This window comes from Hyla sarda, chromosome 1 (genome assembly GCF_029499605.1).
Source record: "Hyla sarda isolate aHylSar1 chromosome 1, aHylSar1.hap1, whole genome shotgun sequence".
Classification (NCBI taxonomy): Eukaryota; Metazoa; Chordata; class Amphibia; order Anura; family Hylidae; genus Hyla; species Hyla sarda.
The window spans coordinates 197,428,001-197,446,201 of NC_079189.1; the positions used below are offsets into that span (position 1 = coordinate 197,428,001).

At 40.3% G+C, this 18,201-nt stretch overlaps 2 protein-coding genes across 2 annotated transcripts in view; one reads left to right on the forward strand and one right to left on the reverse strand.

Annotated features, from left to right (window-relative positions):
• The window catches only part of LOC130355875 (A.superbus venom factor 1-like), a 266,587-nt gene extending 262,510 nt beyond the window's left edge, over nt 1-4,077 (forward strand). Inside the window, exons 42-43 of the mRNA XM_056556718.1 lie at nt 2,662-2,800; nt 2,941-4,077. Coding sequence (XP_056412693.1) covers nt 2,662-2,800; nt 2,941-3,049 — 248 coding nt within the window. The 3' untranslated portion in view covers nt 3,050-4,077. The remainder of the gene's footprint in view (nt 1-2,661; nt 2,801-2,940) is intronic.
• Nucleotides 4,078-4,224: 147 nt separating this feature from the next.
• LOC130362420 (alcohol dehydrogenase class-3) lies at nt 4,225-18,000 on the reverse strand. Its single transcript, XM_056566858.1, has 9 exons — nt 17,634-18,000; nt 16,040-16,141; nt 14,595-14,736; nt 13,578-13,665; nt 12,350-12,569; nt 11,577-11,837; nt 10,891-11,026; nt 8,391-8,529; nt 4,225-4,401 (listed from the first exon to the last, which is right to left on the reverse strand). Exons 1-9 carry the CDS (start codon nt 17,649-17,651, stop codon nt 4,377-4,379), a joined length of 1,131 nt encoding a protein of 376 aa, XP_056422833.1. The 5' UTR covers nt 17,652-18,000; the 3' UTR covers nt 4,225-4,376.
• Between the last annotated feature and the right edge of the window lie 201 nt (nt 18,001-18,201).

Here is an 18,201-nt window from a genome sequence, read left to right on the forward strand (position 1 = left end):
CCCATTCACAAGAAAGGTAGTAGGGAGGAATCCAGGAACTATAGACCAGTAAGTCTCACATCAATAGTGGGGAGATTAATGGAAACCCTACTAAAGGATAGGATTGTGGAACATCTAAAATCCCATGGATTGCAAGATGAAAAACAACATGGGTTTACTTCAGGGAGATCATGTCAAACAAATCTTATAGATTTTTTTTGACTGGGTGACTAAAATAATAGATGGCGGAGGGCAATAGACATCGCATATCTAGATTTTAGTAAGGCTTTTGACACTGTCCCACATAGAAGACTTATCAATAAACTACAGTCATTGAGCTTGGACTCCCATATTGTTGAGTGGATTAGGTAGTGGCTGAATGACAGGCAACAGAGGTTTGTAGTCAATGGAGTATATTCAGAGCAAGGTCTTGTTACCAGTGGTGTACCTCAGGGATCTGTACTGGGACCAATTTTGTTTAATATCTTCATTAGTGATATTGCAAAAGGTCTCGATGGTAAGGTATGTCTTTTTGCTGATGACACAAAGATATGTAACAGGGTTGATGTTCCTGGAGGGATACGCCAAATGGAAAAGAATTTAGGAAAACTAGAAGAATGGTCAGAACTCTGGCAACTGAAATTTTATGTGGATAAGTGCAAGATAATGCACCTGGGGCTTAAAAACCGATGGGCAGAATATAGAATATTTGACACAATCCTGACCTCAGTATCTGAGGAAAGGAATTTAGGAGTAATTATTTCAGAAGACTTAGGCTAGGTTCAGCTTTGAAATTGCAGGCAAAAATTCTGCTTGCTAAAATGTGTATTGTAGTGAATGGTTTTCCGTTCACAAATTCACACTTCACAAATTCTGCTTCACAAATTCCGAACGGAAAATCTGCTTGGAAATTTCCGTTGCTTTCTTCAGGTGGAAATCTGCACAGAACACACTGCAGTCTATTGGAGACTGCAGTGTCCGCGCGCTCTTAGCGCCGACTGATTCAGTCAGCGCTGGCTGCACTCGGAATCTCTGGGCAGAAATTTTCTGCCCAGAGATTCCGTAGTCTGAACCTAGCCTTAAAGGTAGAAAGACAATGTAATCGAGCAGCAGGAAACGCTAGCAGAATGCTTAGATGTATAGGGAGAGGTATAAGCAGTATAAAGAGAGAAGTGCTCATGCCGCTGTAAAGAACACTGGTGAGACCTCACTTCGAGTATTGTGCGCAGTACTGGAGGCCATATCTCCAAAAGGATATAGATACTCTAGAGAGAGTTCTTAGAGAGAAGATACTAAACTAGTAATGGATTGCAGGATAAAACTTACCAGGAAAGGTTAAAGGACCTTAACATGTGTAGCTTGGAAGAAAGAAGAGACAGAGGGGATATGATAGAGACTTTTGAATACATAAAAGGGAATCAACACGGTAAAGGAGGAGAGCATATTTAAAAGAAGAAAACTACCACAAGAGGACATAGTTGTAAATTAGAGGGGCAAAGGTTTAAAAGTATTATCAGGAAGTATTACTTTACTGAGAGAGTAGTGGATGCATGGAATATCCTTCCTGCAGAAGTGGTCGCTGCAAATACAGTGAAGTTTAAACATGCATGGGATAAGCATAAGGCTATCCTTCATATAAGATAGGGCCGGGGACTATTGATAGGATTCAGATTGGGCAGACTAGATGGGCCAAATGGTTCTTATCTGCCGACACATTCTATGTTTCTATGTGTACTGCTGCTTACTCATTCTGACATCCACTGCTAAGGAAGGGACATTTCCAAGACAAGCACTGAGCTTGCCCTCACTCACCGTGCATTTACTTCCTCCCTCAGTCTGCTGTGCTAGGTTTTATTCATGAACCCTAGCCTTTTCTCATTAAATGAGAAAATGTTTTCAAATTAACTGGTGCCAGAAAGTTACACAGATTTGTGAGTTACTTCTATTTAAAAATCTTAATTCTCCCAGTACTTATCAGCAGCTGTATACTACAGAGGAAGTTGTGTAGTTCTTTCCAGTCTCACCACAGTGCTCTCTGCCAACACCTCTGTCCATGTCAGGAACTGTCCAGAGCAGGAGCAAATCCCCATAGCAAACCTCTCCTGCTCCGGACAGTTCTGGACATGGACAAAGGTGTCAGCAGAAAGTAATGTGGTCAGAATGAACAGAACTACACAACTTCCTTTCTAACTATACTCGGATTTACAAGTCTGTTTAACTTTCTGGCACCAGTTGATTTGAAAATATTTTTCTTCTCTGGAGTACACCTTTAATGATTTTCCTGTCATGCCCGTTGCGTTGTATTTTCATGACTTTGATTAAAAATAAATAAAAATAAAAATTAACATTCTCCTCCGCAGTATGATATATTCAAAGATTCACAGCTCTGAAGCACACACATTAGAGACACAGTTCGGCTGCACCCACATATGCAACCACACATCTTAGCTATACTTACCTCTGCTACACAAACTCATTCATCCAACTTTTGGCAGGCCAACATGAGGATTAATCATACAATATAAGTCAAGATAAACTTGCCACATTAGACCATCTATTTCAGTTTACCGGTCTTGAGGATTGACATGTTTTACACCCATGCGTATGTATAAACCTTTGTAAACCATATATACAAGTGTTATCCTAGTGTAATTCTATTGAAATTTGTTCCTTGTTTTGCAGGAGCAAACATTGTGCACTCATCCACTGGTCAGAGACAGTTCCTTAATCACATGGCTTGTAGCCAATCACTTGAACTGCAAACCAACATGAATTATCTTATAATGAATCACTATTCTAACGTATGGGAGACTTTATCATTGTAAGTATTAAATCTAAAAGTTCTTTTATTTGGAAATATATATTTACAACCCTTCAAATTTCTCATTGTCAAAACCTACAATGTCCTCATGTCTATTACCAACCAACCGTTTATACAAAAGTTGTCTCTCTTCTCTACAGGGAAAGTTACATGTTTAGCAGTAAAACATTCATACTGCATTGGCCAGAAGGGAGTGAAACGTTAAAAGAATTCACAGACACCATGAAAGAAAACGGATGTGATACTTAAAAACCATTACACAGGATTTGCATCTGTTTTATTACATTAAAAATTTATTTTACTGATAACTGATGCTTTTTATGAATAAATATCTTAGACAAATTTACCTAATAGTTCTTGTATGTATACTTTTCACTGGTTATTTGATAAAATGTATTTCATACATACAGTATAGTTTGTGTGCTACAGAAACTACAGTGCTGTCCTGTTACTTTTTTTGTGAGACCAATAAAATTGCTATCAAACGCACATCACCCTGTATTAATGGCAGAGGAATTTTATGAACTGCATAAATGATTACTAGTCACATGATTAAGCGTGTCATGTGAAAGCTCAGTAAATGAACATAGATCCTAGATGATGAACATGTGACATTGATGTTTAAGTGTTTACTGTGAAAAACACAACTTTAGGCTGTATGTGAATTTTGCTTTAGATGCCATAAGTTACAAGGATCCTCCTGTCATACATTAAGAAAATCTTCAGACCTATTAGCAGTAAAGGGTCTATTTCTTGTCAAACTGCAGACTTTTGGTAAAGTGATAGATGCCTGCCCTTTTTGTCCCAAAATCCCAACTCATCAACCTGCCCCTTCCAGTATGGTGACATGCTCTCCCCCACCTTTCCCAGCACTAAACAAAACTTCAACGGCTCTGTGTTCTTTGTATCAGCATTAGTCGAGTGCAGGACTTGCTGAAGCGACCTCCATCCCGTCAACTGCTGGACTATTCTGGGTACAGGCAGTAATTTTTTTTTGTTCATGCAAAGCATAGATTACAGAGAAACCAAAATATAAGTAAAAATAAAAATGTAGATTTTACTTTTGAAGACAAATGCTATTGCTCAGAAACCTTACAGGGTTTTATTATTTACATTTTCCCCCCTCTTTTCCTGCCTTACCTAATTTCATCTTCAACTTTTTGTAGTCCTTAGGTCTTATTGCTCAACATCCACCGATATGCCTTTTTTGTTAGTTAAAGAAAGAAATTCCACATTTTCACATATTCAGGAGATAAATGATGGATGTTTTAGGCTAAAATAGCTATTTTAAAGCCACTGCAACAGGCTGCCCAGAGCTGCATTGTGGGTGGTTTATTGTTTATATGTGCTCACGATTGAGTAAAATTAAAAACAACATAGTCTACTATGAAGTTATATTTCCAACATTATATGATAGACCAATAAACAGAACAAAAATATTTATTAGAAATATCAGCCTGGAAAATAAGCTGTTAGGAAGGTTATGAAGACTAAACAAGTTTCTTTGATAAATCTAAAAATGTTGTCTCCAACAAATGCTATAACTCTAGTGTGGCCTTGTTTTTTCCAGGATCCTTCAATAGTTCAGAACACTACGAATGCTGTAAAGAAAGAAAATAATAGTGTAAATGGTATGAAATTATTATCTGAACAGACACTTTAACTTGAGATGAGCGAACCACAGTAATTCGATTTGTCAAGAACTTCTCGGCTCGGCGGTCGCTGACTTTACCTGAGTGAGCTACACATACCTTTTGTTGTTTCCAGTTGCTGACTTTATCCTGCATAAATGAGTTCAGCTTTCAGGTGCTTCGGGGGGCTGGAAAAGGTGGATACAGTCCTAGAAGCACCTGAAAGCTGAAATCCTTTATACAGGCTTAAGTCAGCAACTATAACCTACAAGAAAGGACCAATATGTATATCGGGGTCAAAAAAAATAGCCCCTAACAAAATGGCAAACCACCACCAATAATATTAACCTACAAGGAGCATCTGCCCTTTTTCAATAAAGTAGTATCACAAAAATATAGAAAATTATGCTTTATTTGTTAAAAAAAAAAAAACAATGGATATACCCATCCTCCCTTAAAAAAACATATACACACGAGACAATGTTAAAAAAATATAACAGATTTGGGGGGGGGGGGGGGGGAGCATCCTGGACAGACTATAATGATGAAAAATAAATCCGCACTCACATTGGTATATAACTCTCAGAAGTCTGAGAAACAAATAGGTTTTCAATATTGCATTATGCCCATAGTGAAGATGTTAAAAAAAAAAAAAAAAAAAAATAGATTTGGATCTCATGTACTAAATATTCTCAGTATATTACTCCTTATGTGCAAAAAGGTATATAAATAAGATGACCACTACTTCTATGATAAGGTGGCCAGTGCTTACAAGAAATGGCAACATAAAGTGCAGGGCATGGTACAATACAACATATAGCAGCATATAACAGTGTTACAAAATGCGGATATAAACAAGTGCAATGTACCATACCAATAGGACTCCTAGAGGAAGCTTGGCAAAACGCGTCGGAGTGTGAGGTAGGGGGACATCCTGGAGCATACCTTGCGCACCTCAGACCAATTGGTATTGTACATTGAACTTGTTTAGATTTTTTAATAGAAGTCATTTACAAATCTGTTTAACTTTCTGGCACCAGTTGATTTAAAAAAAAAATAATTTCCACCGGAGTACCCCTTTAACCCCTTAAGGACTCAGCCCATTTGGGCCTTAAGAACAATTTTAATTTTATGTTTTCGTTTTTTCCTCCTCGCCTTCAAAAAATCATCCACAGACTAGTATGAGGGCTTGTTTTCTGCGTGACCAGATGTCCGTTGTAATGCCATCACTCACACTTTACCATAAAATGTATGACGCAAGCAAAAAAATACTATTTGTGTGGGGAAATAAGAGAAAACCGCAATTTTGCTAATTTTTGAAGGTTTCGTTTTCACGCCGTACAATTTACGGTAAAAATGACGTGTTCTTTATTCTTTGGGTCAATACGATAAAAATGATACCCATAACATACTTTTCTATTACTGTTGCGCAAAAAAAAAAAAAAAAAAAAAACTTTAACAAAAATTAGTACATTTAAAATCCCCCTATTTTGAACACTTACAACTTTTTCATTATTCCGTATAAGCGGAGGTATGAGGGCTCATTTTTTGCGCCGTGATCTGTACTTTTTATTGATACCATATTTGCGTCTAAAAAACAAAACTAACATTTTATTCCCAAAAAAAGGTATTACAAAAAAAATAAAAAAAATAGCTAATTTGGACTTTAACGCCGTTCACCGTACAGTATCATTAACATTATATTCTAATAGTTTGGATATTTACGCACGTGGCGATACCAAATATGTATAATTTATTTTTATTTCTTTTTTAATGTTAACACACTTTTTGGGGGTGAAATAGGGAAAAAGGGACAATTTACATTTAAAAAAATTTTTTTTACATTTATTTTTACACTTTAATAGTCCATAGGGGACCGTTTATAGCAATCATTCGATTGCTAATACTGTTCAGTGCTATGCATAGGGCATAGCACTGATCAGTGTTATCGGTCATCTTCTGCTCTGGTCTGCTCGATCGCAGACCAGAGCAGAAGACCCATGGAAAGCAGCGGAGGCAGGTGAGGAGACCTCAGTCTGCCTTTCTCGATGATCGGATTGCCACGGCAGCGCTGCAGGCGATCCGATCATCCATTTTAGTGACCGCAATACTGCAGATGCCATGATCTGTATTGATCACGGCATCTGAGGGGTTAATGGCGGACATCTGCACGATCGCGGATGTTGGCCATCACCAGCGGGTCCCTGGCTGCAATTAGCAGCCGAAACCTGCCCCGCATGGCCCGAGCATCGCTCTGATGCTCGTGGTTATGTGTGGGATGTAAATGTACGTCCTGGTGCGTTAAGTACCAGCTCACCAGGACGTACATTTACGTCCTGCTTTGCTAAGGGGTTAAGTAACCCCAGTATACAAATACAATTAACCATTAAAAAAAAAGTTTCAGTAGCAAATGTAGTTTAATAGTCAATCCAGAACTGAACGGAGAAAGTACCAGTGCGTTTAAAAAATGCTGAAATTTAACAGTGAATGACCTATTAATGGCCTATCCAGAGGTTCAGTTTTAAAAGACCGGATAACCTCTTATTTTATATGTATGTATTTCCAAATGCCACCTATTAAAACTACAAATCATTCAACAAAAAACATGGCAACACATGGCTATGATAACTGAAAAACAAAAAATGGTCCTTGTAGTGTGTTGATGAAAAATATAACGATTCATCCTCCAAAAAGGTTGCTCCGTAACCCCTAAAGGATGCAGGGCATAGATGTATGCCCTGCGTCCGCTACAGGACTTTGAAGCAACCTCAAGAATTGATGTTGCTTCAAAAGGTGATAAGGAATAGCTTCTATAAGCCAGAACTCACCGCTAATGCCGGGCATCAGTGATCAAGCGGATGCCTGACATTAACCCCTTAGATCCCTCAAAGTTAATTGTGGGATCTAATATTGGTAAAAACAGTTGCCGGTCATTTAGGGGGCTGCTGGGGACCTCCGCATTGCAATTGAGGGCTCCCAATTTGTTGAGACAGCAGCCAGAGGTCACTTACCCTGCTCCACGCCATCGGATTAGTGCTCCAAATATACAAACAGCCTTACCTTAGTTATTTAAGGCTCCTTTCACACTATATGTTGCTCCATTTTAAAGACCCGTTACAATGGCAGGTTAAGAAAACCCTAAAAAAACGTCAGTTACAAAATCCCATTCAAGTCTATGGAATTTTTTGATTGTCCGTTATCACCCGTTATGAATAACTGACGCTATTTGTGACGTGAGAAAAAAACGTTACATGCACTAATTTTTCTCCCGTCACAAATAACGTCCATTATCCATAACAGATAATCAAAAAATCCCATAGTCTTGAATGGGATTTTGTAACGGCCATTTTTTAACGGTTTTCTTAAAGGGCCATTGTAACGGGTCTTTAAAATGGAGCAACATATAGTGTGAAAGGAGCCTAAGGTGAAAGGCGTAAATGCAAAAAAAAAAAAAAATTATAAAAAATAAAAAATAAATAATTCTATTTCTTCCCCCACTTTTTTTGGGTTTCGCCAATGATTTTGTGATAATATTGGTCCCACAAATAAAAAATAAAATAAATAAATAAATGATATCCTTATATGGATTAGTAGATTGACAATGGAGATATGGCTCTTAGAAGGCAAAGAGAAAAAAAAAATGAAATGCAAAAAAAGAAAAACCAAAAAACGTGTCCTGAAGGGGTTAAAAAGAAACATATCAAATATACTGTCCCCTACAACCTCTAGTCGAGGGTTATACAGGATGGCAATAGCTTTCTATATCTGTGATCCTGGTCTTCTGAGTCATGCAGTCCTGGCATTTCCAAGCCAGTTGCAGTGGGGGGATGCAAAAGATAAATCTGGGGCCGATATGCCTTACTTCACTGCACTTGTCACCACAACACTACAATTTATGGTTATTTCATGTCAATGTTTTGTAGATTCAGAGTAGCAGCAAACCTAGTGTTTTTACCTACCTCTTTCCAGAATGCATCAGTTCAAAAGCTTCATTTATTGAACAGAAGGGCAAAGTGTGAGTCACAAACTCATCAACTTTTATTTTTTTTGCCATATATTCAGAAACCAGCTTGGGGACACTGTCTACACTCTTCCAACCTGTAAAAAGGGGAGGGAAGCATTAAAAAAGGAGAAGAAATAAGCAAATCTTTCATATAGTTTTAAAAAATGTTCACTTTGGTGGTACATTTCTGGTGCCCACATTCCCTTAGGCCATTTTCACACGGCAGATATCATGCAGGAATTCTGCACGGACATTAAGCAGCAGCAGAGTCCTACTGATTTCAATTGGATTCTGCTGCTCTGATCAGAATTTCCACAGCAGCAACATCTGTCGCGGCAATCCTAATTCCGGCGTCCACAAAAACATGGAACCTGTTCAATCATTTTGTGGATTCCGTATAGAAATTCATTTCAGTCTATTAGACGGCGAATTTCTGAGCGGTCCAAGTGATGGCATGTTCTGCCGGACATTCCATCGTGTGAACATAGCCTTCGGGTGAATTCGTATGCAGCAAATATTGCAGAAATATCTATGTATAAAAATCCAATTCATCTAAACGAGTCTTTTCAGCAGCATGTGCATGAACATCTGAAAGCCAATGCAGAGCTGCATCTACGCCGGACTCCTGTGCCTGCCATGGAACTGCAAGCTGCGCGGACGGGCTTGCTTAAGGTACCATGTCCACCCCCCCCCCTTCTCACACATGTCCTCCCTCCTTTCTCCCCGTCACCCATGCCCACTCCCCTGTCCATCCCTGTCACTCATGTTTAACCCCCACGTCTACCCCCGTAGTCTACCGTTACCCATGTCCACCCATCTGTCACTTCTGTCCCTCTTTTACCCCCTTGTCTCCCATGTCCACCCATGTAAACTCTTCTACACCCCTCTGTTACCCATGTTAAAAAAAAAAAAAAAAAAAAAAAAACACGTTTGTTTTGCAGGTTTAAGAATTGTGTGTGGAAGAAATCGTGATGATGGCCCGGACCAGATTGAGAAGAGAAGGCAACGATGCAAATTAGAGAAGACGTCAGAGAAGAGATTTTGAATTTTCTCCTTCACTTTGCTGCTATTCCTGTGAAACACCTAAAGGGTTAAACATTCTGAATATCATTTTGAATACTTTGAGGGGTGCAGTTTTTATAATGGGGTATTTCTAATATGAAGACCCCTCAAATCCACTTCAAAACTGAACTGGTCCCTGAAAAATTCCGATTTTGAAAATTGTGAAAAATTGGAAAATTGCTGCTGAACTTTGAAGCCCTCTGGTATCTTCCAAAAGTTAAAACATGTCAACTTTATGATGCAAACATAAAGTAGACATATTGTGAATCAATATATAATTTATTTGGTATGTCCATTTGCCTCACAAGCAGAGCGCTTCAAAGTTTGAAAAATGCAAAATGTTCAAATTTTCATGAAATTTTTGAATTTTTCACCAAGGATTGATGCAAGTATTGACGAAAATTTACCACTATGATAAAGTAGAATATGTCTTGAAAAAACTATTTCGGAATCAAATTCATAAGTAAAAGCATCCCAGAGTTATTAATGCTTAAAGTGACAGTGGTCAGATGTGAAGAAAAAAAAAAAAAAAAAGGCTCTGGTCCTTAAAGGGGTACTCTGCCCCTAGACATCTTATCCCCTATCCAAGAGGATAGGGGATAAGATGTCTGATCGCGTAGTCCCGACGCTGGGGACCCCCAGTATCTCGGCTGCGGCACCCCGCTGTCATTACTGCACAGAGCAAACTCGCTCTGAGCGTAATGACGGGCAATACAGGGGCCGGAGCATCGTGACAAAATGTCTCCGCCCCCTCAATACAAGTCTATGGGAAGGGGCGTGGCGGCTGTCACACCTGCTCCCATAGACTTGCATTAAGGGGGCGGTCCTTGACGTCACGATGCTCCGGCCCCTGTATCGCCCGTCATTACGCACAGAGAGAGTTTGCTCTGTGTAGTAATGACAGCGGGGTGCCACAGCCGAGATCCTGGGGGTCCACAGCAGCGGGACCCCGGCGATCAGACATCTTATCCCCTATCCTTTGGATAGGGGATAAGATGTAAGATTTCTAGGGGTGGAGTACGGCTTTAAGGCCAAAATCACCTCGGTCCTTAAGGGGTTAAAACTTATTTTTTTTTTATTTTTTATTTTTTTACACTCCTCCCTCATTCAGTTCTAAAAAAACAAAAATAAAAATAAAAAATAAAACTGGAATGTTCTGCATGTTAATAGCAACATCCACCAGTTTGTTTAGGGACTCAAGCAGCCCAAGAGATCTCCCTCTAAGGATTACAGCTTAAGAGTCACAAAACTACTTGGCTGTAAACAAGACTAAAATAAACCAAATAAAGAAACAGATACTACATCTTTTATACAACACAATAATAAGGTAGTCTGGCAAATTTCAATTACTTTACAGGGTGCCAAAACATCTGCATTAAATGGTATCTTCTGACCTCCAAAAGCAGTTCCTTTCCATGTGCGCCCAGTCACAAGCTGAAATGGCCGAGTTGCAATTTCTTGTCCAGATGCCGCTACTCCTACAATGACACTTACACCCCAGCCTTTGTGACAAGCTTCCAATGCAGCTCTCTAAAAAGCATAAAAGAAAAGGCTGATGAAACAAGAACTGTCATTTCCACGTGTTCTATCCTATAAGATGCCTAGTCATTGTGTATGTTACTATGTTCAAGCTGGCAGTCCAAAATTACTGCTGTTTGTGTCATTCAGGACTAGTGGGGCAGAGAAGCTGGCTGGGACTGACCCAGTGATTCACAGCAGTGTTCCCAGACTATATTAAACTACGATTTCTCTGAAACACTGCAGTGTTGCAATGTAAATCACAGACTGTTGCAATAAAGGAACCTTTCTCTGTTACATGCCACCCCTAGTTTGGGCAGCAGGAAACAGTTACAGGTTCTATTGGAGATATTTTTTAGGCTGGAAGTATTAACTGGAGTGGGGGGGAAAAAGGCGAAACTGTACAATTGCACATAGTAAGATTTTATTTGTCCGTCTGAGTTTACTCAGTATATATACTAAGATGTGCATTTTAATCACAACAAATATTTTGCCTAATACAATGCTATGCTGGGTCTCCCAGAACTTGAGTGGACATTGAACAAAATATGTATAAAATTACCATAACGCCAACATTCCCTATACACTCAAAGGAATAGTCCACGCCTCCATCCGTCAGTTCGACCAGCACTTCCTGGATTGGCTTGTTGGAGTCTGAGGGACTGATGCATTCAGTAGCTCCAAACTCTTTGGCCTTTTCAAACTTTTCCTTGTTAAGGTCAATTCCGATAATGCGCTTGGCACCAGCCACTTTGCATCCCATGATAACAGCTAGGCCGACACCTCCTAAACCAAAGACTGCACACGTAGAACCTGGCTCCACCTAAAAAGAACAAAGATGTCATTTAAACGTAATGTCCCACAAGAAAATACATCATAAACCACTGAAGAAAGGTTTGAAGTTTGAGCATGTGCTGTGCTGCTCCATTCAAAGTCTATGGGACTGACAGCTTAGCACAGAACTTGGCTGTTTCCATTAGTCCTAAAGACCAGTGGTCTCCAAACTGTGGCCTTCCAGATGTTTTAAAAAACGACAATTAGTTTCCCGGACAGCCAGCAGCTGTGGTTTTGCAACATCTGGGCGTCCATAGTTATGAGACCACAGGTCTATAGACTGGAAGAGCAGAATGCTTGCTGCATTCAAACACCAAATAAAAGGTTTTATGCCATCACTGTAACATGTTATTGCAGAATGAATATTAATAAATACATTTTTGTTTTGTATCACATGATATGGCAAAATGAAAGGTGCCATTAAAAAGTACATCAATAAAAGACAACTGTAAAGTTGAGAAAAAAATCTGGAACAAATAAGGTAAACATTAAGAGGATTACCTTGGCAGTGTTCAGCGCTGCTCCATATCCAGTTGAAACGCCACAGCCCAGCAGGCAGACTTTGTCCAGAGGAGCAGAGTCCTCTATTTTAGCAACAGAGATGTCAGCAACAACTGTGTATTCAGAAAAGGTGCTGGTGCCCATGAAGTGGAAAATCTGCTTTCCTTTGCAGGTAAACCTGCTGGTACCATCGGGCATAAACCCACGACCCTGAGTAATCCTTTAACAAACAAATGTTATTACTGTGTCAGACCAAGGAAAAAAAAGGTATTTACAGCCCAATTACACTACAGAATTTCCTAGCTGAGAAAAGAAAAATTCTGTTGCTGCAGCATCCCATTGACTTCATGGAAATCGTGGCATCCTGAACAGCTGAGAGGACAGCGGGAGGCGTCTTACCTTGCTCCACGCTGTCCGATCGGCGTTCTATTCCTCCAAGCCTGAGATCCACTGATCAATGCTATGCAAACAAACATAAACATATGTGGTATCGCCGCATGCGTAAATGTCCGAACTATAAAAATATAATGTTAATAGAACCACACGGTCAATGGCGTACATGTAAAAAAAAATCCCAAGTCCAAAATTGCATATTTTTGGTCACTTTGTATACCCTAAAATTATAAAAAGCAATCAAAAAAGTACCATCAAAACAATAATGGTACCAATAAAAACTTCAGATCATGGCGCAAAAAAATTTGCCCTCATACCACCCTGTATGCAGAAAATAAAATTTTGGTGCATGTGGTTATACATGTGGTTTTTCTAAGTAGTATAATAAAACCTATAAAAATTAGGTATCTGTATGGACCTACAGAATAAAGGGTGTAATTTTTAAAAAGTGCACTTTTTTCTCGTTTCACCGTACATTTTGTGGTGAAATAATTGATGTAATTTAATTGGTGGCGCAAAAAATAAGCCCTCATATGGGTCTGTAGGTGCAAAATTGAAAGCGTTCTGATTTTTAGAAGGTAAGGAGGAAAATACGAAAGCGCAAAAATGAAAAAACCTGTTGTCCTTAAAGGGGTATATATGAGAGCTTAGGTTTGTGTGTAGCTGCTCAACCATGAAAACCCCAATTAGCTCCCAACCCACAGAAATTTTTACAAACTGACTACAAGTGTCACCTGAGCTCGAAAAGAGGGGTTCCCACATACCATCAGCCATATAAGGTATTGTGTAATAGTTCAACACAGATTCATAGGCATAAAAAATATATATATATTACCTGATCTTTTGACATAAGTTGGTTTTGGGGTTCACACAAAATTTGCATTCCCCACACTGGGGAATATAAAGAGGAATAACTCTGTCTCCTTAAAAATAAAAATAAATAAAAATTCACTTTCTGATTTTGTAATACTACATCTAGATAATTTACTCTAAACTTGCATTTCTGTCAACATGAATCTATGTACAATTGTAATACTGTATTAGAAGAATATTATAATATATATATTATATATATATGGGGCTCCACAAATGTAAAATTAGTAAAAAGCTATGTATTGCTACTGTTTTATTTCATCTGCTGGAATTTTAATATTACCTTATCAGGAAGCATTGAAATTATTGTATTTCTTGATATAACAGAAAACCGATGTGGTGCTCTTTTTTTATTCACACTATAACAGCATAAAGTGCCTATTGTGGAGGAGGCAAATGCAAGCGGGAATTTGCATGTTGGAATTGTGGGTGGAATTTCTGTAGTGTGAACCTACCCCAAGGATACGTTTATATATACACTGTATACAGTGCAGATTTTATGCTGTGTACATCCATATAAAATATAGTTGAACACTGCATAAAATATTCACCATAAAATACACAGTGTATGTTCACACAGGCAAAACCTGAGCGGTTTCTGATGTGGACACCATGCCAGTGTCACTTTAGAAAACCCTGCTTCCATTGGTGCAGCCTTTGGCTGTCCAGGCATCTTGGGAGTTGTCGTTTTGCAACAGCTGGAGGCCCCCTGGTTGGGAAACACTGGCTTAGTGCAAGGTGGGGGAACTGCTCAAAGCTTAGTTTCATTTTACCAGAGCTCAATACGTTATGAAAGCTGAGCTGTGATTGGTTGATATGGGGAAACCAGACAGATTAATAAATCTAGACCATTGTGTCTAACATGAGACAGAAATCCATCCACGATGTGCAGTTACACCCAATCCATGACATGACAGTTTCACACACTGGGCACTCTCCACACCTCATCCCCACTACCTTCCTCAGGATTTATACTTACCAGCTTTAACTCTTGTAACACCTTCACCCACGCTTTCCACAATGCCAGCTCCTTCATGGCCAAGAATCACTGGGAAACATCCTTCGGGGTCGGCACCACTTAAAGTATAGGCATCAGTGTGACACACGGCTGTGGACACGATCTACAAACAATCACATGGCTGTCACTTGCTACGCATCGAAAATTCTATGTGAACTTTAAAGGGGTACTCCGGTGAAAAACATTTTTTTTTTTTTTTTTTTAAATCAACTGGTGCCAGAAAGTTAAAACAGATTTGTAAATTACTTCCATTAAAAATTCTTCATCCTTCCTGTACTTATTAGCTGCTGAATACTACAGCGGAAATTCTTTTCTTTTTGAAACACAGAACTGTCTGCTGACATCACGAGTAGAGATGAGCGAACTTACAGTAAATTCGATTCGTCACAAACTTCTCGGCTCAGCAGTTTATAACTCTTCCTGCATAAATTAGTTCAGCTTTCTGGTGCTACGGTGGCTGGAAAAGGTGGATACAGTCCTAGGAGACTCTTTTCTAGGAATGTATCCACCTTTTCCAGCCCACCGGAGCACCTGAAGGCTGAACTAATTTACGCAGGAAGTCATCAACTGCCGAGCCGAGAAGTTCGTGACGAATCGAATTTACTGTATGTTCGCTCATCTCTAATCACGAGCACAGTGCTCTCTGCTGACATCTCCGTCCATTTTATGAACTGTCCAGAACAGCATATGTTTGCTATGGGGATTTCCTTTTACCCTGGAAGTTCCTAAAATGGACAGAGATGTCAGCAGAGAGCACTGGGCTCATGATGTCAGCAGAGAGATCTGTGTTTCAAACGGAAAAGAATTTCCACTGTAGTATTCAGCAGCTAATAAGTACAGGAAGGATTAGGATTTGCTAATAGAAGTAATTTACAAATCTGTTTAACTTTCTGGCACCAGTTGATAAGAAAAAAAAAAGTTTTTCACCGGAGTACCCCTTTAAGGAAGGTCATCACTGGATATTTCATACTAAAGCTCTGTAATTCATTTTTATGACAAACAACATTAAGTTGTTAATATATTAAAGGGAACCAGTACCCTAACAGGGTCACGGCAGTATTTTTGCATATTGTGTACTCATACATCCGAGAGTATCAGAGTAATCCATAGTGTCCTAGACTGGCAATGCCTGCACCAGTTTTTTTGCTGACATGGCTTGGGCAGCATAAAACTGATGTCAGGTTCCCTTTAAGCAATGAAGTAACTTATAGTGCATAGTGATCAATCATTTTCTGTATATTTCCAGAGGATTATTGTATTTCAGCACAGTCAATAGCCTTCTTCCTGCAAACAATAAAAGACTACAAAATGTATTGCAACTCCCTCCTATGCCTATAAAACACACGTAACTAGTCATATAACAGTCATATTGCTATAAATGTAGAGGGCACTATACAAAAGGTTACCTTAATGCGCACTTCATGAGCTTTGGGCGGTGCCACCTCTACTTCTTCAATAGTCAGTGGCTTTCCTGCCTCCCAGGCAACTGCAGCCTTGCATGTTATTACCTAGAAAAGGAAATAATGGAATTCTCTTACTATTGACCAAGTGAGAAGATGGGCAAAGATTAAACTGGGGTCAGACAGAAAGGCTAGTGCTGGATTAGGAATAATGTGTGGGCCTGGTGTGGGCCTGGAGCTAAGCGGACCCACCTGTGATTGTTAGCTCGACTGCCTAAGGAATTAAAAAGCAGTTATTTGTAAGTATACAGAAGCCTAATTTATATATATATATATATATGGCCGGGTTCACATGTGTCCGATACCCAGTGTCACATTCAGAGACTGTCAGTTTGTTTCGGATCACCAGCTCAGTGAGCCTAGCCAAAATTTGCCACAACTTATGACAAAAGCACATCCGCTGTTTAGGATGCTGTGTTCATTAACTGCACGTGCTAGACAGGGCAACGCAGCAAGATGCATTCCCTTGTTCAGTGCCCATGTGGCATGTTCCACTGCCCGGGGTACAACTTAAGACACCGGATAATCGTAACATGTCCCATTCAAATAAATGGCATCAGTTCTGGCATCAGTTTTTGTTCCATAAGTTATTTTTCTATTGGCACATATGCAGATTTGTACAGCCACAGAATATCCTTTATAGGATTCTCTCACTTAGACTGTGGTCAGCTGATCCCCGCAGTAATACTACCAGATGAAAGGCTCATAGAATACTTGGATGGCTCATTTTACTAGAGGGGCACCTCCAATTCAGTAGTCTCTAGAATGTAACGCTTGCCCTGTTGTCTATAGTATAAGAGACAGAGGAAATGGAAGCACTTTTAGTTTTTATAAACAGAGTCAGGGTGCATAAAAAAAAAAAAAACACTCAACTGTCCCAATGCTCCTGCCGATCGGATGGCATCTGACCCCACTGCTTCCTCTGAGGTGGCGACACTGCAGCCAATTACTATGGCAGAGAAGACCAAGCCTAATTCACTGTGGAAGCAGCGGCACTGTCAGATGGGCCATAGGGGGGAATTGGGCTGGTGAGTGCACCCTAAGTCACCTCTAAATTCTGCTTAAGCTCAGATTTACCCCCGTTTTCCAACCAGGGTGCCTCCAGCTGTTGCAAAACTACAACTCCCAGCATGCTCGGACAGCCTTTGGCTGTGCGAGCATGCTGGGAGTTGTAGTTTTGCAGCAGCCGGAGGCACCTAGGTTGGAAAACACTGTCCCACAAACTGGCAGCACTGGAGAAGCAGCTATTGGCGCCTATAGTCAAGGTTTTCCAACCAGGGAGCCTCCAGTTATTGCAAAACTACAACTTCAAGCATGCCTTTGGCTGTCCGGGCATGCTGGGAGTTGTAGTTTTGTAACAGTTATGGGCACCCTGGTTGGAAACACTGCTTTAGAACTACTGACAGCTCATACAGTTCTGTGCTATATCCGCAACCCTACAGCCCCGAACAAACAGGACACGTGCGCGGCTAAGGAGAAGAGCGCAGCCCGCCATAACTGCCCCCCACAACCAGGGGTGGAGACCCCGCACTGAGCTCACCTTCCCAGCTGTGGCCATGATGCGCGGTGCTAGCTCCCACTCTGCGGTTACTCTCACTGGGTGCAGGCGCCCTCACGCACTTACAAGCTGCGATATTGTGAGCGCCCCCTGCTGCACAGAATGACCCGAGCACTACTCGTGCCCGCTATTACACATGACCTGCTTCTTTATAGACAGTGGGGATATGGAAGCATTGTGGAAAGCGTGACATATGCTGCTGTGCCCCCCAATATATAGCCCAGTGTTTCCAAACCAGGATGCCTGCAGCTGTTGCAAAACTACAACTCCCAGCATATATAGCCAGTCTCTCAGGAATCCTTTACCGCCTCCCTGACCCCCCATATGAACCACCCGCCCTGCACACATGGGGGGAGATTTATCAAAACCTGTCCAGAGGAAAAGTTGCCCAGTTGCCCATAGCAACCAATCAGATTGCTTCTTTCATTTTGCAGAGGCCTTGTTAAAAATGAAAGAAGCGATCTGATTGGTTGCTATAGGCAACTGGGCAACTTTTCCTCTGGACAGGTTTTGAGAAATCTCCCCCCATGGTGCCTCTATCAGTGATCTC